Source organism: Pipra filicauda, unplaced genomic scaffold, assembly GCF_003945595.2.
Source record: "Pipra filicauda isolate LSUMZ 115617 unplaced genomic scaffold, ASM394559v2 scaffold19_size4547281_pilon, whole genome shotgun sequence".
Taxonomy (NCBI): Eukaryota; Metazoa; Chordata; class Aves; order Passeriformes; family Pipridae; genus Pipra; species Pipra filicauda.
Genome location: NW_024104309.1, coordinates 2,855,535 through 2,882,993, shown reverse-complemented (window position 1 = coordinate 2,882,993; position 27,459 = coordinate 2,855,535). Strand labels below are relative to the sequence as shown.

The 27,459-nt window shown below is 39.6% G+C and overlaps 1 protein-coding gene and 1 long non-coding RNA gene across 5 annotated transcripts; one reads left to right on the top strand and one right to left on the bottom strand.

The window, feature by feature from the left end:
- Window positions 1-314: 314 nt before the first annotated feature.
- On the bottom strand, window positions 315-2,663 carry LOC114002672. Of its 3 annotated transcripts, XR_005563288.1 has the most exons (4): window positions 2,034-2,661; window positions 1,394-1,496; window positions 738-909; window positions 315-441 (listed from the first exon to the last, which is right to left on the bottom strand). It is a non-coding gene; the product is annotated as an uncharacterized LOC114002672 (long non-coding RNA). The 3 variants fall into 3 exon arrangements; XR_003545953.2 differs by having other exon boundaries at window positions 738-1,266; window positions 1,394-2,663; XR_005563287.1 differs by having other exon boundaries at window positions 1,394-2,654.
- On the top strand, window positions 2,373-21,887 carry OMA1 (OMA1 zinc metallopeptidase). 2 transcript variants are annotated; one of them, XM_039380596.1, is made up of 9 exons: window positions 2,373-2,572; window positions 3,336-3,858; window positions 4,239-4,467; window positions 5,529-5,702; window positions 5,798-5,905; window positions 7,117-7,245; window positions 10,316-10,390; window positions 11,807-11,956; window positions 15,684-18,564. In XM_039380596.1, the coding sequence occupies exons 2-9, from the start codon at window positions 3,356-3,358 to the stop codon at window positions 15,816-15,818; spliced, it is 1,503 nt and encodes a 500-aa protein (XP_039236530.1). In that variant the 5' UTR covers window positions 2,373-2,572; window positions 3,336-3,355; the 3' UTR covers window positions 15,819-18,564. The 2 variants fall into 2 exon arrangements, with proteins under 2 accessions (XP_039236530.1, XP_027604626.1); XM_027748825.2 differs by lacking the exon at window positions 15,684-18,564 and adding an exon at window positions 18,602-21,887 and having other exon boundaries at window positions 2,384-2,572.
- The last annotated feature ends 5,572 nt before the right edge of the window (window positions 21,888-27,459 follow it).

The window sequence follows — 27,459 nt, the reverse complement described above, 5'->3', positions numbered from 1 at the left end:
AGAATTCAAATATTTTATTATTTTTTATTAAGTTTTTTCATTTGCAGTTGAAAACTATATATTTTAACTGACATCTTTTAATAGTGATGAACAAAACTGGTAGCAGGGAGCCTTCAGTACCAAATATCCCAATATACAGAAAAATAGCCTTTATTTTTAATTTAAACTGGTTTTCATTGCTTTTATTCGTTTGACATTTGCTTGTGTGAATAATTTCATATATAAACAAAATCTCATTCAGTTCAGCACAACTACTTACATAGAGAGATAAAGAAATACTAATGGACACAACTACACAGGAAAATTGTACCTGATAAAGTGTTAATTGTTTAACTTTATTTGGGAAATCACTTATGACCTCTAAGTAGGTCTTATGAAGTCTTAAGGATTGAAAACTTGCTTTCTGGTCTTCTTCAGAAATGGGAACCACAGTCTTTTTTTCTAGGAGACATGAGGTTTGTAAGTAAAATCTCAGCTACAAAACAAATCTTGACCTACTCTCTTTATCACAGAATACTCTATTTTATTTTCTCAGAGAAAAAAATGGTTATATGCATATAAATTAATTAAAATTCAAGAGAAGCCACGGTATAAATTACTAGTTAGAATGTTTTTTTTTCACAACATGTCTATTTAGAGAAAAACACTTTATAACTCTCCAATTGCTCAACTGTTTACCAGATTTTCATCTAAGATATATTTAGTGTTGGTATTTGATAGCGATATCCTATAATTACCTGTGCTGTATTTGCTGCTTGTCTCTTTGAAGTTTTAATTGTAAGCGATGCCACTTTAGAAAAGCAGAATGCAGAACACAACTTTTATCCCCGTCCTTGCACACTCAAAACATCCATTGTGTTTAACAGGAATTCAGGCGAGTCAGGAATGCTGAAATAGCTCCTGTACCCTCTATGCAGACAGTTAAACAATGCAGTTGGAGAAACAAGTAATAGGAAAAAGAAATATGCCAAGAAATAATACAAAACAATATGTTTTCAGCAGACTTGATATAAAGTGGAGACTCTAAGGTGGAAAAATGACATTTGCTCCACAGAAGAAATGGTAGAAAGCCCTAATGCTTGGCTTAGGAACTGAGAATTCTAGATAAAGAAGACGAGAAGAGCAAGCAAATACAAAGTCTAATAAGGATATTAATGAGGGTTTCCATCTCAGTTCTTTATTTCTTGGCAGCTGGGACACACACAAGCCTTAGGTTAGACAAAGTGCTTTTCTGCTGCTACAGCTCAGCTGGTTTTGTGATTGGAGCTGACAGTCACAAAAATTAATGCCATGTTATTGACTGACAGATTTTACTCTTCATGCCTCTTATGACAATGGAGGCTGGGCAGATCTTAAAGGAATTGTGTCTGATGAAAACAGATTTTCTACTTACCATTAAATGAAGTTTCTTTCTGGCCTGGACTCCAGTATCTGTTCACTACATATTTTCATAGGCAGTGGACGTCAATGCTTAAGAACTGTCACAGCAGAGGGCTCTGCAGATAAAAAGAGATGGACTAATGAGTCTCAACAAACACTGAACAATACTTCACTGTGTTCACAGAGAGGACGTGACTGCGAAAGGCAAAGATTTGTGTTTCTTTACTTTTCACAACCACAGGGCCTCTGTTTACATGCAAAGCACTAAGACTTGTGTGTAGCCTGGGCTGCCCTGCCATTACCACACATCCCAGTACATCACTCTGGCTCCGGATGCTTAACCAGTCAGGACTCAGGGCTGTGAGGTTGTTGCCCTCAAAATCAGATTTTTAACCAGGTGTGCAACAAGCCAGTAATGACACACTAGAGAGAGATGCTGATTATTTATCTCAGAGCTGCACAAGGCTGGGTGCTCAGTGGTGTTCCATGAATCAAGCACGGCCACTGGACTTTTCACACTATTATTTACAGGCAGAAATTCGGAGTTACTAACTTTCCAAGCACAGCCCCTGTATTATGATTGATTAGGAATTTCCATACAAGTAACATAACCCCAGTGAACTTCTACACATGCTCAGGAGAAGGGTCTTGACCTGGGCAGGGGTCTTTTTGACCTGTAGGCGTGATTTTTAGTACTATAATGAACACAGTTCAGCTGTAGGATACATGGACTGTATTTTGCCAAGTTAGCAATGTGTGCATAGATATACATCATCATCTTTGATTTACTGCATCCTTGTAGCTTGTTAGTTCCTGGATGTCCTTAAGTAGGGGATGCTGGCTGCTGCCTGTTCCGCTGATTTAGGCTCGAAAGCACACGAAGATCCTACATCAAAGAACACCCTGGTTTATGGCAATTTTGATATACTAAATTTTTTGCAACAAGGTGACACCGCAACACCGCGGGCAAAGCCAGGGTTAAGGCGCTCAGCAGAGCGGGCTCCGCGCCTCACGAGGGGCAGCCCCGCTGCCCGCGCCACACAAAATGGCGGCCGCCCCTGAAGGAAGCGACGGCGGCGGTGGCCGCCCCGCCTGAAGGAAGGGACGCGGAGCCCGTCTCGCTTCCCGCCCTCCGCCCCGGTATCGACATCGTCTCCGCCGTCCGCCCCCTCCTCCTCCGCCTCCCGCGGTGGTGAGTAGGGGAGCCCGGTGCAGGAGGTCCTTCCCGGTCCCCGGGACGTGCAGCTAAGAGCCGGCCAAAGCTCCCCCCACCCCCGCCCGCCATTATGCCGGCGGGCGCCTCCGAGTGACGCGTCTCCTTCTCCCCCCTCCCCCCTCCCGTCAGCCCATGTCACGATAGTCGCGGTTCCCCTCGGGGGGTCAGGGAGGGAGCGAAAGCCGCGGTCGGAGCCAGGGGGTGAAAATGAGCGAGGGGGTGAAAATGAGCGAGGGGGTGGCTGGGGCTTGTCCGTCCCAAGGCATTCCCATGTCCACGCCCGTGAGTCAGAGGATCCCGGCTGGCAGACACTTGGTTTCGCTGCGTTGAGTCATTTTGTTACTAGGCCCGGAGCAAAGTAGCAGTAACATGCTCATAGATCCTGGTTTTCCTCGTAGATAGGAATGACACCCGAGGGCAGCAGGGAAAGGTGACACGTGTCTTCCCCAAGGGACACCTGCAGTCACTCTGGACTGGTGGTACTAAAAGTGAAAGGGAAAAATAAATCACACCTTGTTTTATTTTCAGTGATACTCGACAGGGATTTCCTTCACTGTCGGAAGGATTGGTATCTTGAAACTACAACCGGGTGCACTTGTGACTGTGACCGTTTTGTGCAATGCAGCTGTTGGCAAACAAATACACAGTATCTGTTCAGGAGCAATGAAATAATGATTCAGAGTTTCGTGTTCGGGGGGATTTCTTAATGCCTCTCTGCTACTTCTTTTCTTTGTTTCAGGGTAACCAGCCAAAGAAGTTATGAATATCATCTGTGGTCTAAAGCTGCCGGGCAGGAACTGTGTTTTCTCTCATTTGGCATCTTTGAGCAAGCAGGGGAAGTGCAATAACCTCTCTGGGTCTTACACAGGATGGTGCCGAACTCACATCAACAGATTTAGATGCCAAAGGCTGGATTTGAGTGATAATACTAGAAACTATTTTTTGACTGGAAAACCTGTCTGCCACAGAAACTTCATCAGTAAAGGACTGAAGTGTGTTTTGAATGTCCCAAATACAGGAGTATACAGGAATGCACACCACAGTTTGGGAAGGTTTTGTGTTCAGTCTGCTCGGCCACAGGGGGAGAAGACCACATCCCTCCAGATCTGTTCCGTAGGGGAACTCCCACATCACTGTTCTGCTTGGAACGTTCACATCATCAGGTCTCTTCGCACATCACCAGCATTTCAGGCTGCGCCAGTTCCCCTTTTCTGGATCTTTGTTAAGCCAGCTCAGAAATTACTTGCCATCATTCTTGGCAGGTAAAATACTGTTACTTCGCTCTCAGTGCAAGACCCCATCATGCAAAGTGTGAGTTTGTGGAGGATGGCAGGTGTTTGTGGTATTGTTTGACAGTTTGCTCAACAAGAAGGGTTTTTTCCATTTTCAGAGGTGTTGGGTGTATCTTTTGCTCTTTTCCTTCTCATTTACATGTGGTAGAGGAAGGTGAACCAACACACTGAGGGACATTCCTTCTTCTCATGTTCGAGGGAAGAAATGGAGTGGAGTAGAAGCCAATTATAATATAACCTTCCATAAGCTGCTACATGAGATGAAACTATAACAGAGAATACAGCAAGAGCAGACACTAACAAATTTCTTTTTAACTATGTCCTAAGTTAACACTATTTGTATCTTACAGGAGCATAAGAAATTGGTGGAAGGCACTTCCTCCTAATAAACGGGAACTGTTTAAAGAAAGTGCAAGAAAAAATAAATGGAAGATCCTCCTGGGTGTCAGTAGCTTAGGAGTTGTATTTATCATGTTTTATTTTACTCACTTGGAGGAGACACCCATCACTGGGCGTGCTCGACTGCTGGTGTTTGGGAAGGAGCATTTTAGGGAACTGTCACAGATGGAATATGAAATGGTAAGATTTTAAAGAAAAAAAATTAAAATACTCTAGAATTGTGAATGCTTTTTTTTTTTAGGTGATGAGATAACCCTATTAACGAGATGGGCAAACAAACCTTGTGGTGTCCTTGATAAGTCTTGAAGTTCACACTCAAAACCCTGCTGAGCCCCCCCATCTGTTATCTTCTCCTCTTGTTCCCATCCTTTTTAAGAGTTCCCTTTCCATCAGGGGCACATTAAAGCCACATGACATGCATGTAACAAACATTTCTGTGTTACTGTGATTGAAGAGAATTTCATAAAAGAAATATGGAAATCTGGTAAGATCTTAGAAGAACAGGTGTATGCTGAGATTTGTCTCAGTTTCTGAGCTGATTGCAGCATTCTTTGGCACTTGTCCTCTCTTTGAAGCTGTCACTGTAAGGTAGTACTCTCTACCTGCATTCTGTTCTTTTTTTTTGTGTGTGTATTTGATTAGCTTGTTATTCTTTAATTGGCTTCTTTTAAACTGCCTATTTAAACTGTTCAGAACTAGTTTCTTTATCTTTGAGTTCTGTGTCTTCTTGTTCTAAAGTCAGTGAAACTTGATGAACCATATCCAAATGTCACTATAGTCCTTTCTCTCAGATATGAGTTAAGAACAGAACAAGTACAAGGATATTTTCAAAATACATAATTTGTATAAATTTACCCACTTTACAAATTACAACAGGAATATTCAGATAGACAAAAATTACAAATTCAGATGGAAATTCAAGAGGGGATACCAAGGTTCTCTGAATTGTGATGCCAAGCTTAACTGTGTTTAGGAAAATGCCAGATACAGGAGGCTGTAGCACCAAGTTTATACTATCTTATTTTTGATCTGTGATCAGTTTACTGTCTTTTAAGTTTATTATTCTTTTGCTTGTGGGTCTCAAAGCCTGAACTCTAAGGTATTGACGTTGGCTATATGAAAGAAAAATGTATTGAAACTTAGTTTTACCTAAGTTGTGTGTAGCCACTAAATTAGTTTACTAATTAATCATTCACCGTGTGTTTGTTCTGCATGGCAATCAGTGAATTTTTTTTTTTCAGTGGATGGAGGAGTTCAAAAATCAAATGTTGCCTGAGACAGATGCAAGATACCAGGTTGTGGAGAGAGTTGTGGGGCATTTGTCTGAAAGCAATAAGGATATCCCAGAGGTCTCAGCACTCAAGTGGGTGATTCACGTGGTGGATGAACCAGGTGTAAATGCTTTTGTGCTTCCAGTAAGTTGAACACAATGCAAACATTATTAATAATATTGAAACAGCATTTTCTTTATGTGTCTTCCACTTAATTTTTATTCATTTTTTGTTTACAGAATGGGCAAGTGTTTGTTTTCACTGGATTGCTCGATGCAGTTTCTGATATTCATCAGCTGTCATTTATTTTGGGACATGAAATAGCTCATGCTGTGCTGGAACATGCAGTAAGTTTTTAAAGAAAGTTGTCTGATGTTCTTAAATTATTCTAATTACTTTAATTTTGGTCATATTATACCAACCAAGTTTTCAATGTGACTCTAATTATGAAAAATGGAATTTGAAATGTCTGGTCCACTACAGTAGATCCTTATTATTGGTGTAATACTTAATAACTGTCAGAAGGCCTCTACTGGTCCCTGTTAGCACAAAGTCTGCCAGTGTTTTTTTCACAGCTGCACAGATGGATTATGGTTCACTTTTAACAGTCATGTAGAACTTGGTCTGCAAATGCCTCTCTTATAGCTCAGATATAAAGAACTGGAGGTACTCAGCAACTCAGTTTGTTACTCCTATACTTGTTAATACCTACAGAAGTGGATATACTTAAAAAATTATCCTAAAACCCGTAGTGTTTTTATTATAGTTACACACTGTTTTAGAATGTCAAACTCTGGAATGCCTGGAGCTTGATTCTTGTGATTTTGGGTGAGCAGCAGTTCACAATGTTGTTTCTTGGGCTCAGCTGAGCCAAACTACCCCTTTGAACTTCTAAAAAATGCATTTCTCATAGTAAAAAGAACTTACCTTGTTTATGTGGAACCTGTGTCACCCAGCTGGCATAAAGAGAACTATTGCATGATCCCACTTGTAAGTGCTCAGATCAATTTGTTCCATGTCAAATAGAGCTCTGGAAAACAGGATAATTTCAATTTATTTCTTCAGGATCTCTCAGATTCTGAAATGAAAGCAGTGCAGCAGAAAACAAAAGATAAATACATTATGTCTACTGTCCCCTATTCCCATTAGGGATCCTGTCTCAGTGATGTCTGTCTCTTCTCAAATTAATGTAAAGAACAGTCTTTGAGGTCTCTTTATAGATTTTTCATTCCAACTGGGGTGTTTCTTGGCCTTTTTACTGAAGAACTCTCTGTATGTCATCCCCATCTTACCTCCAGCTTTGTGTCTCTCAAATAGGGTGATGGCCAGATGTGTTTGCTCCAGCTGTATTCCACAGCTGCTGTGGATTCCAGACTGAAAGTACCTTGTATCCAACTGGATTTTTTTATTTGTTCAAGCAGGGAATCTTGTGCCCTGTTCCCGTGGCTGCACAGAAAAAAAACCAAATCTGTGATTTTTAAAGTGTTTCCAAATTCTGTTGTGTTCTAAGGAAATGTCAGACTGTAAGGAATGAAAATGGGACAATCTCTGTTTGCAGGCAGAGAAAGCCAGCCTGGTGCACATCCTGGATTTTCTCTCCCTCATCTTTCTCACCATGATTTGGGCCATCTGTCCTCGGGATAGTTTGGCAGTTGTTGGCCAGTGGATTCAGAGCAAGTTGCAGGAGGTAAGATTGGCATTTTGTGTTATCCTCCCTGACTTCCTCGGAAAGACATTTTTAATCTTAATTTTAATGATAATTTTGAATCTTTCACTACAGTAAATAGTATGTTTGGGAAAAAGGTAAGAGGAGAAATATAAGCAAAAATTAATATTTGAGCATGTTATTGAAGGAAATACATTTTTAAAAATCTGATTCTGCTGTGGTTGGTGCTGACTTTCATTTGTCATCATGAAGAACTTTAGATCTCCCTACATGACTTGGTTGAGCTGCACAGGCTCCAGGTACCAGCTGCCAATTAAGGCAGATGATTATCTTTTAGAAATGTAACTTGCCCTTTAAAGTTATGTATGTTAAAATGCCATGTTTTTCTTTTACCTAGTTGTTAAATTGTTCCTAAAGCAAATAAAATATATGGAATTGTTTAGATGTATTGGTAGTGGTAAGAATGGTTTCCAAGATTAAAAATTTGAGAATCTAAACACTCCTTAAGAGTGTTTAAATCATGCTGTAGTAAAACTTACTGAAATAATCTTTTCAACCAGCATATATTCCAACAAAGTAAAATTCAGAGGCTCTGTGGTGCCAATTTTCTTCCACAGTCTAATTTTCTCTCTGCCTTTGGACAGTTACTGATTCATTTATTTTTTATAAAAGTGTGTTTTTTAAAAATAAATTTTGCTTAGATCATAAAACTTGAATCTGAATTTAAGTGAAAGAGCTCTTTGATTACTTGGACTTGATGCTTTTCCTGAGATTTCCCCCAGTTCCTCAAAAACATGAAATTAAACAGAATCAATCTGTTTTGGTAGTTCTTATGCTAATGAGGAGATATGTGGATTCTGAGCATAAATTATCTCTAAGGAGCTGGGATATTTTGTACAAGTAGCTGAGAAACCAATACATTGATGAACACTGGCCAGCATTTTGAAGAGCTGAATTTGGCAAAGAACGAGTGTGAATCAATCCTGAGACTGCTCATAATTCAGACAGCAAGATTCCACTCCCTGTCAGCATCTCTTCTCCTGTCCTAGGCTAACTGCATGGATATTTGGGAATCATGGACTGGAGTTGTGCTTTAGGTTGCAAATGGAATTGGGGTTTAAGCTCATAGTCCTGGTGTGCTGTGAGAAACATGTCTCATGCTGTACAGCAATGTCCTGGGTTAAAAGGCTGATCAGACTCACCTTCAGTAATATTGAAGTGATTGATACCTGCAGACCTTTCACCCCAGATGAAAAAGATGCTGAATGGAAAATTTCATTTCTTTCAGTCACCCGGGAGCGCAGCGTCTGTTTGTTTTCTCCATTCGACATTTGCCTCTTGTGCTTCCATGAAAGTGAACCTTTCTGCAAACTTTCTCAGGATATTTCTTGTCCTCTTCTTCCATAACCGTATTTTGCTTTTTAAAGCCTTAGCCTCCTACTCTGTGAAAGGGTTATTTAAGCCACATTACAGTGCTTGCTTCTCTCTGTATATTTGTTTTTCTCTTATGTCCTAGAGGCTTAACTTTTTGACCTACTGACTATTGTGTATTTTTTATTATTGACTCTAAGTAGTTCTTAGTGATTCTTTGTAGGTCTTTGGGCATGTGAGCTCCAGTTCTGCCTTTTCCCCAAAGGCTGGTGGGTTTGCTTTCCTTAATAAATTGTTAAGTTTCCTTATGCTGTTCATCTATGGTTGTTCTTTAGTCATGTATTTCTGAACTGAAGCATGTTGGCTTTGTTATACAGTAGCAGTTATTTTATATGGGAACTAAAGCTAGGAATTATTCTTGGAATAGCTCAAAGCATAGCTTTGAGTTTTGCTCATGTCCTGCACATAGATATGTACAGCTGCAGTACTCCACACTCCTTTCCTTGTCCACCTCACAGATCTGTATTCCACAGACAGCTCTGGTAACTCATTTGAAAACTCAAATCCCTCTTATTATGTCCAGTTTCAGACAAGGATTTTAGATCAGAGTTTGTGGTTCTAGTTTTTCATTCCAGCACATTCACAGTAGGTTTTTTAAACCATTTCATTTTTTCAGTAGCAGATGAATAGTAAGTACTGTGTGTGAGATGACTCTGGACTCTTTTTTATGTAACCCATTTAATTTCCTTGTCTAAAAAATATTTAATAATTAAACAAATAGATTATTTGGCTAAGTGGGAAGTGCTTCAGGAACACATGACAGACCAGCCAGGGGCATCTTTGCTGTTCAGTGAACATATGTGCACCTGCAGACCTGGATTTTTGAGGCAGTAGAGGTATGTGTTCCCCTTCCAGGAATGACTTTATCATCAGAGGATTTAAAAAATATATTTATAATTGCAATATTTAAGGTTTGTATGGAAACCAAGAATTTAGAAAGTGACCTCATATAAGTGCTTACTTATCAACCAGGGTATTTGGCTTTAGAAAAAACTTTAGAGGATCAGCTTTGGTTGGCTTCTATTTTTGACCTAGTAAAGAAAAACTATCACTGCTACTTTGGAAAGAAGCAAAAAGTTACAGTTACCTTTCTGTACTCAAGGGATTGCTCCCCTTCTTTGGTGCTTCTCTTTTCAAACTGGTTTGTGTTGTTTGGGTTTTGGTGGTTTGTTTTCCCCCTGAAACTTATAAGGATTTCTGCATGGAAACACTCGTGGCTACATTCCACACTGTGCACTGTTTGCCATGCAGAATAGATGATACCAGGCTTAAAGGCAGTCAGCAGAAAAGTTTAGGGAACCACTGGAATTTTTACCTACAGTTGCTACAACAAAATCTTGGTGTCAATAAAAGAGTGAAGTGAAAAAATTCTAGTGTAAAGTTGGTATTGAGCCTTCAGTTGCTGCAAAGTGGGACTGGCTGGTGAGAGTGGCCATGAAAATAAGTGTAATTTGAATTGATTTCCACTAAATACAGGATCAATGAGTTACATAGAATGGAATTAAAGATTACATTAAGAAAATTAATACTGATCACGTACAATGTGAACAAGATAGATAAACCCCTTTTCTTATGGGAAGGTTAGAAAGACAGTTACAATACTCCAGCTTTGTGCACATTCAAACCCAAAAAAAAAAAGCTTTGATGTGCTTCTTTCCAGTTCATGTTTGACAGACCCTACAGCAGAACACTGGAGGCTGAGGCTGATAAAGTGGGACTGCAGTTTGCAGCAAAGGTAACTGGAATTGGTTGGTTTTATTAACAATGTTTTCAGTTTCTGTTTAAATTGAAGGGAGTTTCACACTTCATACAGAGGTAAGCTGTGAATTTTTGAAGACCTGTAGATTGATGAAGTGGTGGGAAATAAAACAATTTTTAGGGGAAGACAAAGTCAGGCTGCCTAATTGCAGGTCATAAAATGGAAGTTTGTAAAGTTGCACATTAACTGCACAGTGTATTTTCTGTGTAGTTTATTACTATTAGAAGAAAAACCCACATATTTATAACAAGGAGAATGCTAAACCATAAGTTGGTTTTAATTGTGTGTAAAGATTTAAACATTTAGCCTAAATGCAGCCATAGGAACAGTGTAACTTTGCTAAAGTAAGACAAAAATTTGGCCAGAAGCTACTCAACATTTTTCTCAGAATTTATTTTTTCAGTTACTTTTTTTCACCTCCCTCTGGATTTTAATTTGATATTAAAGAAACTAAACAAACTTTTTGGTTTCTAGCAAAGTGCAATATAGAGCAAGGTGTCAGATAACAGTGTGAGCAGCACCATCTAGTGTTAATATTTCATAAGGAAAACTTCCTTTTCTTAATAATTATTTATGTTTCTTCAAGGAAGAGTTTTAAAATTGATTTTGAGATTGAAACTGCATTTTTAATTTAAAGTCATTTAAGGGAGTAATACAATCTATAAAAAAAACATAATTGCTGTGTTTGTGCTCAGGGTTTTGTGATACCAAAGATTTAGGGCCATACCAGAAAGAAATAAGCACAGCATTTCTCTGCTTGTGCAGGTAATCTTTTTTTTAATAATAATTTTAAGAAATAAATTCAAAGAATAAAGCACCACTACTGTATTTCGGGGTGGGGGGGAAGAAGTAATTTTCTTACCTTCTGACAACTTGTAGTCTTTTATTTTCTTAACAAATAGAAGTCAGTGTAAGAAATCATGTTATTTTTTCTCCTTCACTTAAATGCAAAAATAAAGGAGTCTGTTAGTGATACACAAAAGCTATTCTAAAAGTTACTGTTCCATGACTTTCTGTGGTTAAATATATACTTCTGTGGAGAGAGTCAGGAATTCTGCAGAATTACTGTTTTAATCTGTTATGGGTTACAGAGATCACCCCTGAAAAAAGCATGTAATCACTTACAGAAATGCTTTTGCAGCTCATTTTTAGAGCTATTTAAGGTTGAATTATTATCACTTACTATTTTAGACTCTAAACTTCTTCCTGTAAATTTGCCTGTATCTGTGGAGATGATTAATTTCTTCTTCTGCTGTACTTTATGTAGCAAATATAACTTAGAATTCACAGCTGAGGGTTTTTTTGAAGAAATTTCATAATTCAGTATCTATTAGAGTGTGCATTTATTAGCTTAAAAATTCAGTGGTGTCCCCATTTGCTCTCTGTTTTCAGGCCTGTGTGGATGTCAGAGCGAGCAGCGTGTTCTGGCAGCAGATGGAACTGGCAGAAACCATCCAAGGGCAGCCCAAGATCCCAGAGTGGCTTTCCACACACCCTTCCCATGAGAACAGGGCGGAGCATTTGGACCGCCTGATCCCACAGGTGAGCAGAGCCTGATCCCACAGGTGAGCAGAGCCTGATCCCACAGGGGAGCAGAACTGATCCCACAGGTGAGCAGAACTGATCCCACAGGTGAGCAGAGCCTGATCCCACAGGTGAGCAGAGCCTGATCCCACAGGTGAGCAGAACTGATCCCACAGGGGAGCAGAGCTGATCCCACAGGGGAGCAGGGCCTGGTCCCACAGGTGAGCAGAGCTGATCCCACAGGTGAGCAGAGCTGATCCCACAGGGGAGCAGAGCTGATCCCACAGGTGAGCAGAGCTGCAGGGAGCGTCTTTCCCTCTTAGGAAGGTTTGATGTTGGTTCAGGAGCTACTTTGGGATTGATTCACAATCTACACTTTTATCTTTCTCTTCATCCTTCCACAAATTCTCTGCTACAAAGCTCTCAACCTTAATTTTTTTTTAAATGAGGAAAATGACGATAGCACAGATAAAATGTAATTACATTCCAGGTTTGTTTTTTTTTTTTCTGATTTCTGATCAAAGTATAGTCTTTGCTTTTGAATGGCCTTCTCCTATACATGTGACAGTGTCAGGAACTCAGCCACTCTTTCCTCTTTTTTTTTCCACTTTAGAAGCCAATTTTTAAGTTGGATCCCTAAACTGTGGTGAGTTCTCTTGCTTTTGTAGCTTTGCCTAGGCTGTCAAATAGAGAGTACTCCATCCTGCCCCCTCACTGCTGTGACACTGAACACACCTCGAGTGGCTGAGCTTCAGAAGGATGTCAGATCCCCAGGAGAAGATTTCCTGAGAGCACATTAGGGAGCAAATTTTACTTCACTCCAAGAAACTTGAACTAATTCACACAATTGCCCATCAATCTGCAGCCTTTTCCCTGTGCTTTCTTTTGGATTTCCTCTCAGAGGAATGCCAAGTGGAAAGCTACTGGAGGATTATCTTAGTTTGATGTGCTATTTGCTGATAGCTGAAGGACAGAGAACTTTTGAGGTTTAGTAATCTTAGTTTGCTTACTATTTCTTTAAATGTGGGTGTTTTAACTACAGAAAAATAAAATGGATTTTTTTGCCTAGTTTTTTTCGTTTTGAAATAGAATGTTAAAGCACCTCAAAAGCACCTCAAAATGACACTGTTTTTCAGCAGCTAAACTATGTTTGGAAATACTCTTTTTTATACCAACTAGTGATTTCTTTTTTTTTTTTTTTTAAATTCTCAATCACCTAAAGTCTTTCTCAGTTCTGAACTGTAAAGACAGTTGAAGATGTATTGGCAGAGAGAGCACTAAAATGTTGAGGTGTTTGCTGACTTCAAAGGAGAAAGAAAGGTTTTCACAAATCCTTTGATGAGGATGAATACAGTAAATATTCTAAATGGTGGCAAATCAAAGTCAGCGTTAGGGGTAGGAGGCTGGAGACTGGCTAGACTGAATATTTTAAATTAATATACACAAAGTCTGTACTTTGCAAAAGCAGGTTATGACTTTTTTAGATGGATTTTTAACACATTAGAGCAGCTGAATGGAAAATGATACTTGTTGTGGAGCCTTAGTTTTAGGTAGATTGAACATTAAGGGTTCAGGATTGCTTATTTTCATATAGTTGCTGACTGGTTTATAAAGAGGTAACGAAATAAATTAGTTCTTGTGTTCTACACCTGGCCTGTTAAATAACTGAGCAACTGTGTACAACTGTTATTTCTGTCTTATCTCTAATAGTTTAGCAGGTGGAGCAACTTCATCTTTTTATAGGTACTCTCTCTTCCAAGAGCAAGGGAGGCTGGGAAGTTTTCTTCCAAAAGATAATTGAGGGGGACATGTTTTTGTTTGCCTTTTACCTTAAACATTCTTTGGAGTAGGATGAGAAAAAAGACTTCCTGTCTTTAACAAGTTGACTGAGTAAGTGAAGTTGGCACTACAAATGTGGAATAAAGATGAAAGGAAGTGTGTAGAGGTGTTGTTGGAGGCTTCTTGTCTGAGGCATTGACTCCCTTCATCTGGGAGCTGCTGCCTGGAGGCTGCACCTCAGGCATTTAAAGGGAATCCCAGGGCATTATTGTTGTTCAATATCAGCATCTTTTTGTTCAGTTGTTCACATACTTAAAGCTTTTAGAACAGTATCTTTACCATATGTTAATAGCCATTAGATATTCAGAGCCCAGGGAGAGAAGCCAGATTTCAAAAAAGGCCTTTTAATCTCTAGTATCATTCTGTGAAGAAACTGGTACTTCTTAAGACTCAGTATCAGATCCATGGTGAGCACTGTTGTGTTCATGTGCTGCTGGTTTTGAAGCTGAACTGGTTTTGGGGACAATACAATATCTATTATTAGACCAGCTACTGTAGCTGGGACAAATTGGGACAAGTTTTTGGACCTCTCAGGCCACGCTGATCTTTCTCTACAGACTTTAAGCAAGTTCACAATAAAATGTGACCATATAAAGTGAGAGTTTTTCTTCAGGTAAGGAAATGTCACATCTCAGTGAGCTGACTGAACAGTCCCAGGAAATGTAAATTAAAGCAGGAGCATCACAGGGATTCTCTTTATATGTAATTAGAAGACAGGGAACAAATCAAATGACCGTTGGTTTTGTGAGCAAGTTGAAACCTACAGCCAAGCTGAGGAATCAGTAAATAGTGAGCTATGAGCAGTTACAGAGTCCTGGAAATGAAATAAAGCAAATGAAAAAGATTTACCATGTTTTTAAAGCAGTTCCCCCTCAGGGAGAGCTTTGGATTTTAAACTAGGAAAACAGAGTATACTCTTAAATAGCAAACTGAAATCTCTTAGAATTCCTGCCTGGAAGGTGGTGAGATACTCGAAGGCCTGTGCATTTGATTTTCAGAAAGAGAAATCTTAAAATGATTTTGTAATAGTGGGGAGGGTGCTTAGTGTTGCTCTGGAAAGAAAAATCACAGAATTGTAGTGCCAGAGAGAAGTTCCTGGATAACAGCACACTGAATAAAGCAGAAGGTTATCTACTGAGCCTTTCCTGTGACACAAAAATTCATCTTGACATGACATTTGATTTTTTTTTTGGCATCGTGTTGTTGGCTCAGATTCCATTTTTGATTCCCTGTAACTCACATTTCCCACTCTTCCTAGTAGAAATGCCATAGTGAGATCATTTAGAGACTACTATTAAGTTGGGATACATCAACTCCACTGCTTGTCTTGTTTGCTAGGTCAATTAACTTGTCAAAGAAAATGTAATTAATTTACTCTGGCAACACCTGTTCTTGTCAAATCCACCCTGGCTGTTTGTTACTTCTATTATTTTTTTGTGTAGCTTTTGATTATTACTCAATCTGCTGCCCTGTGGATATGGAAGATACATTTATTTTGCCTTCTTTTCAAAAATGGGTTGGTATATTTGCCCTTTGCTTGTGATATGGAGATTACTTCAGATAGTTCTAGTACTAGAATATGTTAATTAAGCCCTATCAATGTGAAAACAAGAATAAAAACCACTGACCTGCATTTCTATCCTCCCCATAAAATTGTTAAATATTTTGTCACAATTTTTCCTTTCTGTGCCAACGGCAGTGAAAGATTGGAAGTATTAGCATTGTATATAAGCTGCTTTTCTTCTCTATCAAGTAAAGTCTATCAATTCTTTTAATCATCTTTTACTGCTCTTTCATTAATACTGTAAGGGCTCAAGATGCAGCAGGTAGCCTGGTGTCTGTGACAGTGTGAAGGATCAATGCTGGGAACTAAAAATTCCTTATTTCTGTATTTGTCTCCTGGCAGGCTTTACATGACAGTGAGGATGAGGCAGATACCCCTAATTCTTACGCTTTCCCTGCTCCCAGCACGTTGCAGGAGGTGACTGTGATTGTATTGATAAGAAAAACAGCTTCACCTGTGATACTTCACAAGCAATAGTTTGGATATTTGATCTGGGATCTCCTGAACCAGTGAGCAGGCAGGGGGTCTCTGTTGTGAGCAGCAGTGCTGTGCTCTTGAGGTTAACCTGGAAAGAACAGCATTAAAATCCTCTCACTTCCCAGGTGAATCTTCATACTCACTCCAGCTAGTTAACTTTGGCTCATCCTGCCTCATTTACTGAGAAAGCTCTTCGGTAAAAACAGTCAATAAAACATGTTCTTATTATAATATCAATATGCATGTGCTTCACTGGGAATGCTTTTACCTGTACTCTGGTTACCCAGACTGTCAAAACCCAGTCTACTTGAGCAATATTAAATTACCAGATTTGAAGTTACCAGTGATTTTGGAAATGCAGACACCTGACCACGTTGGGCTGGTTTATCTTTCAGGAGAAATGATGTTTTAAGCTCCTCAGCCTGTAATTGGCATTTTAATGATGTAAAAATGTTAACTCTGAAGTGCTGTTTTTCACCTTTGCTGTCGTGACTTTACTATTTTAGGTAAGTGAAGCCATGGAAATAGGCCAGGCACTGTATAGCCAGGAAAACACAGGGATACGAAATTGCCAAATTAGCTTAAAAGAGGATTAGTTTGTCCTTTCCGGGATGCAGCCTAAATCTTTGTATTTCCATTTGCCTTGAATAACACTGCTTGACATTAATGCAGTCTTGCAGCAGCTTATGTTCTAGGAGAGAACAAGAGAAAACTCTTGGTTTGTCATAAATGTCAGTTTAGAAATTAATTGGTCACTGAAGCAGAAGAGTGTTCACAGTATAGTTACATTTGGTGACTATGTAGAAGATCATGCTGTAGAAAAACAAGCTGTGAAAGCTTTATTCATATTTTTTAAAAGTTAGACAAGAGCAATATTTCATGCCTAATCCAGACTTGTGTATCCAGTAATTTAAATGTTACATTTCACCAAGGAATGGCTGGAGAGACTCTTGCTACATTCCTGGAATGTGTCTTTTTCCAAAACCAGTTGTTAAATTTAAAATATATTTGGTTCTAGGCATTTACAGCAAACTCTATCAGTTTACTGTAGTAAAGTTAGGGAGAAATATGTTTTGAAATCCCTTTATACAAAGAAATGAGCTAAAAAGCTCTGCTCTTCTATTTTAAAATCTGCTGTAGTAAGATGTTTCCAGTGTCTCCTGTGGAAGAATAGCAGAGTGTTTCAAAATGATGGGCAAATGCTTATGCATACCTGTGCTGGAATATTTGATTTGTTACTTCAGCCAAAGCTAGTGATTATAAAACAGATTAAAAATTTCTGCTCTGTTCAAAGTACAATTCTAGGAGTGCTGGGAAAACTGTTACTTTCTTCCTCCTCTTTAATCCATCTGGAGGGAATGACTTGACCCACACTTTCTGCTGACAGTCCTGAGTCCTGGCCAGGATGCACCTGGATACAACTCAGGCCAGGTCTGGCCATTACTTTTCAAGAATCCATGATTATAAAGTGAAGTGGAATAAAATGTACATTTGAATTTGTTTTCCCATGAAAGGATTAAAACCAAAGCAGGATGTAAATGTGCCCATGGTTTTATGCTGTTAATTGAGGCCAAGACAAAGGTCTGTGTACAACCCCTGCATCAGTTAGTTATGTGCCACACCCACCAGGAGCTGCCTGTTTGTGTGGTCTAATTAATGCATGGTCAGGTTTATTACAATGAACACCAACTTCAGCATCCTTTAAACCAACTGACTTTTTACAAGTTGATACCAGTTTCTCCACAGTGCCTTTGAGCCATGAGATTCATCCATTGTCACACCTTCATTCCCCACAGCACAGGATGATCTGGGGGGAATGTGCCTGTGCTAATGAATTTTGTCTCTCTGGGGAATTCTTTGCCTCCCTCGTGCCTCTGCTTTCTTATCTGTAAAATGGAAGCAATGGCACTTACTCAGTGAGCTTAAAGTTTGGTCTCTTAGTACTAATCTTTTTATTCAGGTAAATTTTTACATTCCAGAGACATTATTTTCTCCTAATACTTGGAAGCTGTGTATCCAAATAGTTCTTAGAGATGAGATCACTTGTGTAACTGGACCTTAACTATGCTGATGAACTGTCTCTGTGCCAAACACTTAAATGTCCATTATGTTATTGGAGATTTTTCCCTCCTTTTTTGAGTCAGGCATCTATATATAGTTACATCAATAATAGAACATACCTGATGAAGTAAATAATTCAGAGACCTTTTTTCCCTGATGCAGTCATTTTCATTTACATGGAAATATAAATATAAAAATTTTAAGCTGAGAAGCAATAATAGCTATGGGCTAGATACACCCTCACTTAATTAGGTGGATTTCCTGCTGGGATTCTTCTTCTTTCGGAAGCATTTTAGAATATGGATTGATTCAACATTTTTCTTCAAAGTAACCTGAAAGGGTTACACAAAGTTCAATTTACCTGTGAATGTAAATTAAAAGGTAAAAGGTACTGATGTGCACAAGTATCACACAAAACAGTTAGAGAGCTTCCTATCTATTTGTGCTGTGCCTTTTACAGTATCCATCCTTGGAGACACTGTGAGAAAATCATTTCATTCTTCATTCTTCATTTTCCCCATTGTTTTACCACATTGCTGCATTTCTTCACAGGAGTTCTTGGTTTCTGTTGGAAAGTTGTTCAGTAACAACTCAGGCTCAGCATTACACTCACTAAGCTTTATGTGCAAATGCAAACCTTGTGGAAAGCCAAGTCACTGACTGAAACCTTTTTTGTTTTTCCTGTTTAAATGAGCTTGATTTGTTTTCCTATGTGTTCACAGGCTCTTAAAATAAGAGAGAGCTGCAATTGCCCATCTCTTTCTGGACCAGATCCTCGCCTTATTTTCAAACTTAACATGCAACATCTCCTGGAATCGTCTAAAGATCGAGAAGCCCCAAATTCTACAAAGCAAGATCCCTCAAAGCCAAAACCAGACTTTGCTCACACTCAAAAAGTGGAAGATATGCCTGTAACTTTTGCAGTTAAACCTACAAACTAATGACAATGATTTTCCCTTTTTATGGAACTGGTGGTCCCTGAAGGTCTGTCTTATAACATAAATTTGTCTTTGAACCATAAAGGAGATGTAGCCACTCAGATTCTCCATTCTTTTTATGTGATTCCCTCACTCAAAGCAATAAGGAACCATGCCCACACAAGAAGAGCAGTGTGTTGGAGCAGAAAGTTTCTTGTTCATTAAGAGTTACTAAAATAAATCACTTCTCAGGGGAAAGATAATCTCATACAATCCAGTGACACAGTGTAATTTTCAGCTTTATCAGGCTCACCTTGATCAGAGGACAGATGAGCCAGAAGCGTCCCTAAAGCAGAGGGAAAAGTACAATTTTCATCACTTAAGTTGTCTGGTTTATCTTGCCATAATTTGGGTTAAATCTACTCAGCTTCATTTGAGAAATAATGAGGAGAGCTCACTGCCTGCTCCACATACAGGCTGTTTAAAAATATTAAGCTGAGAAGTGATAATAGCTGTGGGCTAGATACACCCCCACTTAATTAGGTGGATTTACTGCTGGGATTTTTCTTCTTTCTGAGGCATTTTAGAATGTGGATTGATTCAACATTTTTCTTCAAAGTAACCTGAAAGGATTGCATGAAGTTCAGTTTAAAAAAAAAGGAGTTAAATAATTTTCAGGGGAGTCTTTCTTTTGAAAGAAGCACTGAAAGAACCACAGTTTGTAGCACTAGGATGCTTTGCAAGGATGGCTGTTGTCTTTTTTTAAATGATCAGGGTGCCTCATCAAAGAGCAGTTTTGCTGCAACAACATTTAATTTGGATATATCCATTTGGATAGAAATGATTGCTGATGTGGAATATATTATGTAGTAAGACAAATATAAGGATTTTTTGACTGCACAGCTTTTACAACTGTATCTTGTAAAAGGTGACTTCTCTTCAGGAAGCTGGCATCTAATGCTGAGCATCCCTCCCTCCCCAGTCCCCCTGAAGCCACACTTTTTATGCCCTGGAGGCCAATATGCAGTGTAGGTAAAGCTCTGCCTTTCAGGATGGACCACTGTGACCCAGCGTGGTCATCTCTGTTTGAGTTGTTTGAGCTGTCCTTGCTTTGCAGTTGGTGAAAATACTAAAATGTCCATCTTGCAGGAAGGTGTAGAAAGAGGTGGCAGTGAATGAAAATAAAAAAGGGAAATCCTGTTCCTCCAGTTCTTAAGATCTGTCATTTACTTGGATCGAAACCTGTTACTTACTTGGATCAAAACAAAAATCTCATTCATATATGATAGGGTCTTACATGAAGGAAACATTAAAAATATTTTCTGGTATATCCTATTTTGAAACATTCTTTTTCTATAGAGAAGGGAAGACTTTGTCATATTTCTTCAATTAAATCAGAATGCAAGCTTTTAAAAAGGAACATCCCTCCCCCCCGTTCAGTGCTATCAGTGAATATAGTTGGGAGAACAGATTGTGAAAGAAGTAATTCTTTCTCTGACTTCAGTCCCTGAAGCTGGGTCCTCTGAGAAACACCAGCAACTCCCTTATCTCTATTCAGAGGTAAGTTGATGTCTCTGTAATGTTGATGATTCTAGGGCTGATTGTGTAGGTTTAGATTGGCTGCATATTGCTTACAAGCTGGTTTTAAATCTCTGCTCAGCACTGCTGGCAGGAGGCAGAAGGTCCAGCCTGACCATTATTCATCCATCCATTCTTATTCTTCGTGACAGGACTTTTTGTAGCAGACGTTCAGTGATGTGTTGCAGCATTTGGACATTGTCACCTGAAGGTAAACAGAAAAATACACCATTTAGATTTCCCTGTGGACCTCAGAGTTTATCCTGCAGCACCAAAACCCCAACGCTGCTGCCTCTCTCTCGCTCCAGTGTCAGAGCTTGTTTTGTTATCCAGGGCTCCTGCTTGACATGCAACTGGATGCTTGTGTCTGTTAGGAATGAGGAGAACATACTAGAGTTTTACAGCGTTCAAGGTGAAGTATGAAACTACACAAATTTAATATTTCTCCTCTCTGCTTTAAGTGACTGAAGTACAGCAGTGGAATGCTTGAGATACAGAGAGATTTTAAAAACTTTGGAAGTAGATAGTTTTGTAACCACGATCATGGTGATGTGAGAGAAAAGGTTCCGAGGGAAGGGTAGTTGCTTATACTAGACTGACAAAAGGATTATGTACTTTTTCGAATTATAGTGGTCTAATAAAACATATTTCTCTCCTTACAAACACACACACAGGAGTTAGGCCTCTAAACTAGAACCCTCTAGTTTTAAATACAGTTTAAATGGTTTTAAGTGTATAATTTTAAATCCAGTATGTGATGTTGAAAATTTCAGGTTTTACTTTACATTCTGAATTTTCCTTAATACTTTTCTCAAGTGCTTTTGAAGGGTTTATTCTTCCTGCTCCTCTCATGTCCAACACAGAAAATGCCTTAAATTCATCTGCCTCTTGGAGGACACTTTGTTTAAAATTCTTACTGAATATTTTATTGCATCTGCCTATATTGCTAAAGTATTTTCTTTCTTGAACAGAGAAATTACAAAAAAAATTGCTTTCCAAAGGTTTGGGAAGTCATAGTAAAAATTGCACTTCTAAGTGATCATTTTCTGTGTGCATATGTAATTATGTAATATGTTAATGTATAAGCTATAATCTATTATCAGATTATTAATCATAAAAATTATACTTTCAAAATATATCCCTTAGGAAAATGCTCTGGTTGCAAGCTTCTGATGATCTGTAGAAACTTTAAATTACGATTGTGCAACTTAGGATGTCACTGGAAAAGTAGATCTAGAAGTGTTGTTGAAGGAACTCAGTACTTGAAAGTCACATGTTATAGAAGAGGGAGAATAGTGGCTAAAGTGAAAAAAGGTAAGAAAGACCAGTAAAAACACATCTGCATTTCCAGCTCCAGTACTTGGTGCTGTACTTTCCAGCTTCCTGCTGAAAGAGTAAATATATGGTACAAATTCCACTCAACCTCTTGATTGCTGTAGTGGAGTGTTGAGAGATTTTGTAAGCCAGGAATGTGCATTTAAGGCAGTCCTGCAATAAAAATGGCTCCTTATAACTTTTGGGTTGTCATGTTTACTCTTTTTTTTTCTTGTTTTGTTTTTTCTTTATTTTTTTTTTTAAACTTGAAATACCTGAGTGCCAAGAAAGCAAAGCAAACAGCTGTTAGAATGCTCTTTGTTCTTGAATTCTGTTTGTAGTCACTAAGAGAGAACAATCCTGCAAGCTTGATGCTTTTTTCATATATTATGTAGACTGCCACAGCTTTTCTTTCAGTCTAGTGTTTGTATCTCAATACCCCTGGTTGAAAAACTATTTTCAATGTATTAGCCTGTGTAAGCTGTTTTACAGCCATCCACATTCTCTCTGCTGAAAGTCCTTGTTGTTTTCCAGGTCTTGGGAGTATTTGACGGGGGAGCAGGATGACCACAAAGTGTGGTTGGTGGTAGAGGTGGCAACATAAGACTTTCCTGTCACAGTATAGCATGTTTCCTTTAGGTTCTCAATCCATATTGCAGAGTGTGGGTTAAACACCTCCAGGAAGGACTGATATTAAAAACTTGTATTTCTAGATCACTTGAAGCACCTCATAAATACTATTTTTTCCATAATACCTCTGTAGGTGATCCTTGTAACGGAGATACCGAGGCTCAGTGAGATTTTAGTTCTAACAAAGCTCAGCAGAAGTCAGTGAAAAAATCTTGTGAAAAAATTGTTCCTTAGCTTACTTACACTGTCATGTCTGTGTGTGTCTAACAGAGTCCTCACAGCAAATTGAACTGATGGGCTTTCAGTGATTGCTACAATTTGTCTCCTTTTTATGTGTATCTGCAGAGGTTGGATGTACCTCTTTGCTACTAGATACAGTTTTTTGTTCTTGATGTGGTTATTTCTTAACTACTTTCTCTTAGGTACAAACCCGTTGTGGTTTGCTCGCTGCCCATCATCATTAAGGAGCTGATGCCTCAGTCTGTTGATGTGGTGGTTATTTGATCTCTAAAAAAAAGTTTAGTGGTTATTTAATCTCTAAAAAAAGTTTAGTCTCGAATTCGTGGTTCCACTGCAAAACCAGGGTTTGCTGGGTATTTGTGGTCTCGTCAGCTAAAGAGAAAGCCAATAAAAGTTGGCTGCTGTTCTTCCTTTCCCGTGCCCCAGCCCCACCTTTTCCTTGTGCTGCAGGCTGAAGCAGCAAGGGCTGCTGAGAGAGGGATCAGGATAAGCAGGATGGGCTCTGAACTGAGCCGAGGACGAGACGGGCTGGAATGTTGTGCCTGTGATAACTTTATTGCCGGGGTTGACAATTGTTGGCAGGTCTGTAAAGAGAACTGACTGAGTGTCTCTGGTGTCGCTGCTGCTGCCTACACATATTGCAGCCATCCAGTAAATGTGCTGTTTGATCTCCTGGAGCCTGGGGCTATGTGCCAAACGCAGGCCTAGCAGATATTCCTGGCTCTGCTGTTCTGGCTGTGCTGGTTCAAGGCTGCTGCTCCTGGTATGAGCCGGGGGCTCTTGCCCTGATTTATGAACGGATGCAGAGAATTGTTATCTCCAGCACATAAATTCATTATAACTATTAAACTGAGGTGAAATTGAACCTGTTGACCTGGAAGTGAATGGCTCCATAACATTTCATTAATCCTTTGAGATGCTTAATTCCTGCTAATTTGATATTTCAGATACGATCTCCTCCACAGATATAATGGCTTAATTAGTATACATTACATGATGTCTCATCACACTGCAGCGTGTACAGTATTTATCCACTAAAAAGTAATTCAGTAGAACTCAATTATAATACATTGACTAGAGCATAAAAGTTGAAAAGGATATGTGCAGTAGTTATTATATTTTAAGCATAAACATTTTTCAAGCAGCCTTCTGTTTGTTGATATTGATCACCTTCTAAAAATGATGCTCCTAAGCCTTTTGTTACAGCTTACTATAATATTTCCATTTAAAATGGGATTCTGACAATATTGGATTAATTAACAACCATGACCAACATTTGGTGGGACAACAGTTGACAGAAATCTGATGTGTAACTTAGTCACCTGTATAATATCCTTAATACAGTCTTTCATATTGTTGGAGATCAGCAAAACAGATGTGAAAATGGAGTTTGAAGAACAACTTTCTATTTTCTATGGTTGTCTTCTATATCTTAATTTGATAAAACCACTGTTGACTGACAGCACTCTTTGGTGATATCTGCCAAAGAAATTTATTTTGTAGCATTCAGCCTACAAATCATTTTACTGAAGTCACCTGTTTCAGAGCACACAGTTTCACAAGGCAGTTCAGAACAGTGGTGCAAGTTAGGACTGCAGGGAACAGGCAAAGAGAAAGGTAATAGGTCTTTGGAACCTGGTCATTTTGCTGCTACCTTCCTGTGGGAAGTCAGTGGAGGCACAGATGTGAAGAAACTCTGATAGCTCATCAGTTCATTTAGCAAGTGGAAATAAAAATTTTGCTTGTGGCATGTGCTGTGTGATCTGACCAGCGAACTTTTTCCTTCAGCTTTCAGTCCCATGTGGATTTCCATGGGAAAAATAGCTGTTAGAACTGTACTGGGACATTTTGTAGACAGCCTTGTGGCCACTCAGTCTTTTGTTTGTAGGGTCAGGTACAAAGACTTTTTCAAACAAGTTCCATCAAAATGGTACAGCCTGTTCTCACGAGATGTCGTGGCCACTGCTCTCCACTTTTTCTTAGGTTCTTATCATGCCTTTCCTACACAATCCAATGCAGAAAATTCGCCAGGTGCCACAGAAACTGGGTGAGCAAACCAACAATTCAGCATCAAGTCAGTGAGAAAAAAGGGTGTGACATGATCCATGCATAAGCAACAGAAACTACTGAAGACTTGATAATAGAGAGCTCTGAAGTTCTTGTGCCAGTTTCATTGCAGGTTCTTCACAGCCTCAAATACCACTTTAGATCTTTTCAAATTGTGGTTGAGATCAACCCAAGAGGCCACAAAAGATGCAAAAATCTGCTGGAAAAGTTGTACCTCTCAACTCCTTTGCTGCCTCTTTTCTAGAATTGCATTTGGATATTTGACTCAAGTGTCAAATAAAATATTTCCCCCAAAATGTTAAAGGATGTTTTTTCATTTGGATATTGAAGTTGGTTTTGTTTTGTCAGGTCAGTATGTACAGGATAGTACCCAAGTTTAGATGACTCCTACCTCAACCCAGCTGTTTCCCCTCCAATGACTCTGCAATCTAAGACTTAATTAAATTTATCTCTTTTTCCTTTCTCCCAACATTGATCTATATTATATATTTCGACTCTGGAGAATCAGAGCTCCTTACTCCTTCCTGGGATACGTTGTCAGATTTATTCCATACATATCTGGAAAAAGTAATGAAGGAGTAAATGGTGCGGGAAAAGCGCAGTGTGACTTTTCAGTCACCAGGTGGCAGCTGGGCTGCCCGAGCCGAGCCTCAAACCCATGGATTCTACACCTGCCTTTTCAGTCCGGATTCAGTAAATTATCCAGGCGATTTTCCCTCTCGGTGTTAACGTCAGTGAGTCCTCCCCGAAGTAAACTCGAAACATCATCCCCGTGAGCCAGCGAATCTCTTGTGGTTCTGCTGAAGGCTCTCAGTTCTTTATCCAGATATCAGACAGCAGCTTTCTGTGGAGTTGTCTGACAAGCCTCACTTTCCTTTAGCAGAAATGATCAGAAAGGAGTGACTGAGTGAAAAACTGTACATGGAAAAATTAACCATGTACCCTTGGATTTATACTTGAAGTAGCCAGTTTTGAGCCCCTGTTGCAAGTCTGATCTGCTTTCCTCCAACTGCAGTGTAACAAATGAAGACAGAACATTTTATTTTGGTGCTGATAACATCCTTCTCTCTGTCTAATGATTAAAGCAGGAGCTGTGCTCTGAGGAGATAAAAGATATGTTTCCACCGGTGTTTCTGATATCTTGGGCCTGGATTTTTTTCTTCCTCCACAGCCTCTCAGCCAGAGTGAGGCTTCTCCATGAGGGAGAGAGAACCAGGAGCTGAGGTGACCACACTCCTGACTGGTCTCCTTACAGCAGGGTGAGCAGCACAGGATTGGTGGTGGGATTGGATCCCATTGACAGGCCAGTATCATCAGACAAATTCCAGGAGACAGATCTGGTTGAGAGCGGGAGGCCCAGCCAGTGTGTCAGGATCAGCAGGGACAGGGCTCCAGCAAAGCTCACTAAAGCCTGGGGCTGAGCTGAAATGGAGCCCTGGCTGGTGGGTACCTGTGCAGAGGCCCTGCCAAGGCTGGCCAGGGCATTAAGGCCTGCTGGTGAATTTGGGCACCATGACAGCCATCCTGGGACAGGAGAGCCTGTTCCACTGTATAATGTGAGAGTGGACTAATGGTGGAGTTCCCGGCTAAGGAATGGAGACTCCAGGTTTCAGTTTCCTGTGCCATCTCACAATGGGCACATAGATTTTTAGTATGGAAGTTTCTCTTCTGTAAAACATGAGAGAATAAGTTCAAGGATGTATCAGGATGGAGATGTATCTGAGGTGAGGAGAAAATGAACTTATTAGGATAGACTGTTCTTATTTTCTTCTCTACAGTTCCATTTTTAGAGTACGAGGAATAATGAAGAGGGGAAGAGATCAGCCAGCCCTGCTTGTTCGGGAGGGCATGAAATGGGACAACTGATTTGGTTTTGTGGTCTCAATGCTTGGTGTTCTCTCTCTCCCCCCATTCCATGTGAGGTATTTCATGAATTAAAAGGTGAAGGGCAGTAATTGAGGTTGGTATTTGGAGGAGCTGAACATGTGTCTGTTGGATTTCAGTGACTGCCAGGTATATGAACAGCAAATTCTGAGCCTGGAGAAGGTTTCTATGTCTTCCTTAAGCACTTTAACAAAATGGCAGATGATCCTCAAAGTGCTGAGAACCTCAGCTGGCTGTGTCTGGTGGGGTTTTGCTCCCTCCTTTGCTATATCCTCAGCTGTATCACCTTCTCATTACTTTGATCATACAGATGGGGCTGGACTGGTCTGTGTTTCACCATTTTTCATCCCAAAAGCTAGAATGAAACAAAACCCTTGAGAAGCAACAGGGTCTAATTTTCACTGTCTCAATGAGGCCTCTCTTCTGTTCACATTGAAATCCCTGGCAAAAGTCCCAGTAGTTAGGTCTCGATTTCTCCCTCCTTAAAGCAATATTCTTCCTTTTGTGTTTTATCCTCTGCTTGTCAGAATCAGCTGATTATGAGCTCCTGCACAGATGACATTTTATCTGCAGTCAGCAGGAAGGAGGCATGAATTAGGGCTTAGGAAAAAAATGTTCAATAATTAGCCACAGAGGAAGGAAAACATCCAAAAAAAGTACACAGAAGGAATTGACTTATTTCATTTGACTGGGCTGGAAAGTTCAGCTGTAATGATAGTGGTTAAATTAATTATGTTGATTTGGTAGCAAGGAAGCTAGCTGGTCCTCAAATGATGTGTATTATTTTTGAACTTAGATGAAGTAGCTGCACAGTGCTGTGGATGTGTGTCAGAATCACAGCTGTCAGGTATTCCTCACTTGCACACTCATTTAGGATGTGATGCAGGATGGCACAATTTGGTCACACACTAACCCTTAAGCCTGAGCTTGGATAAGTCTGTGGAAGGCTT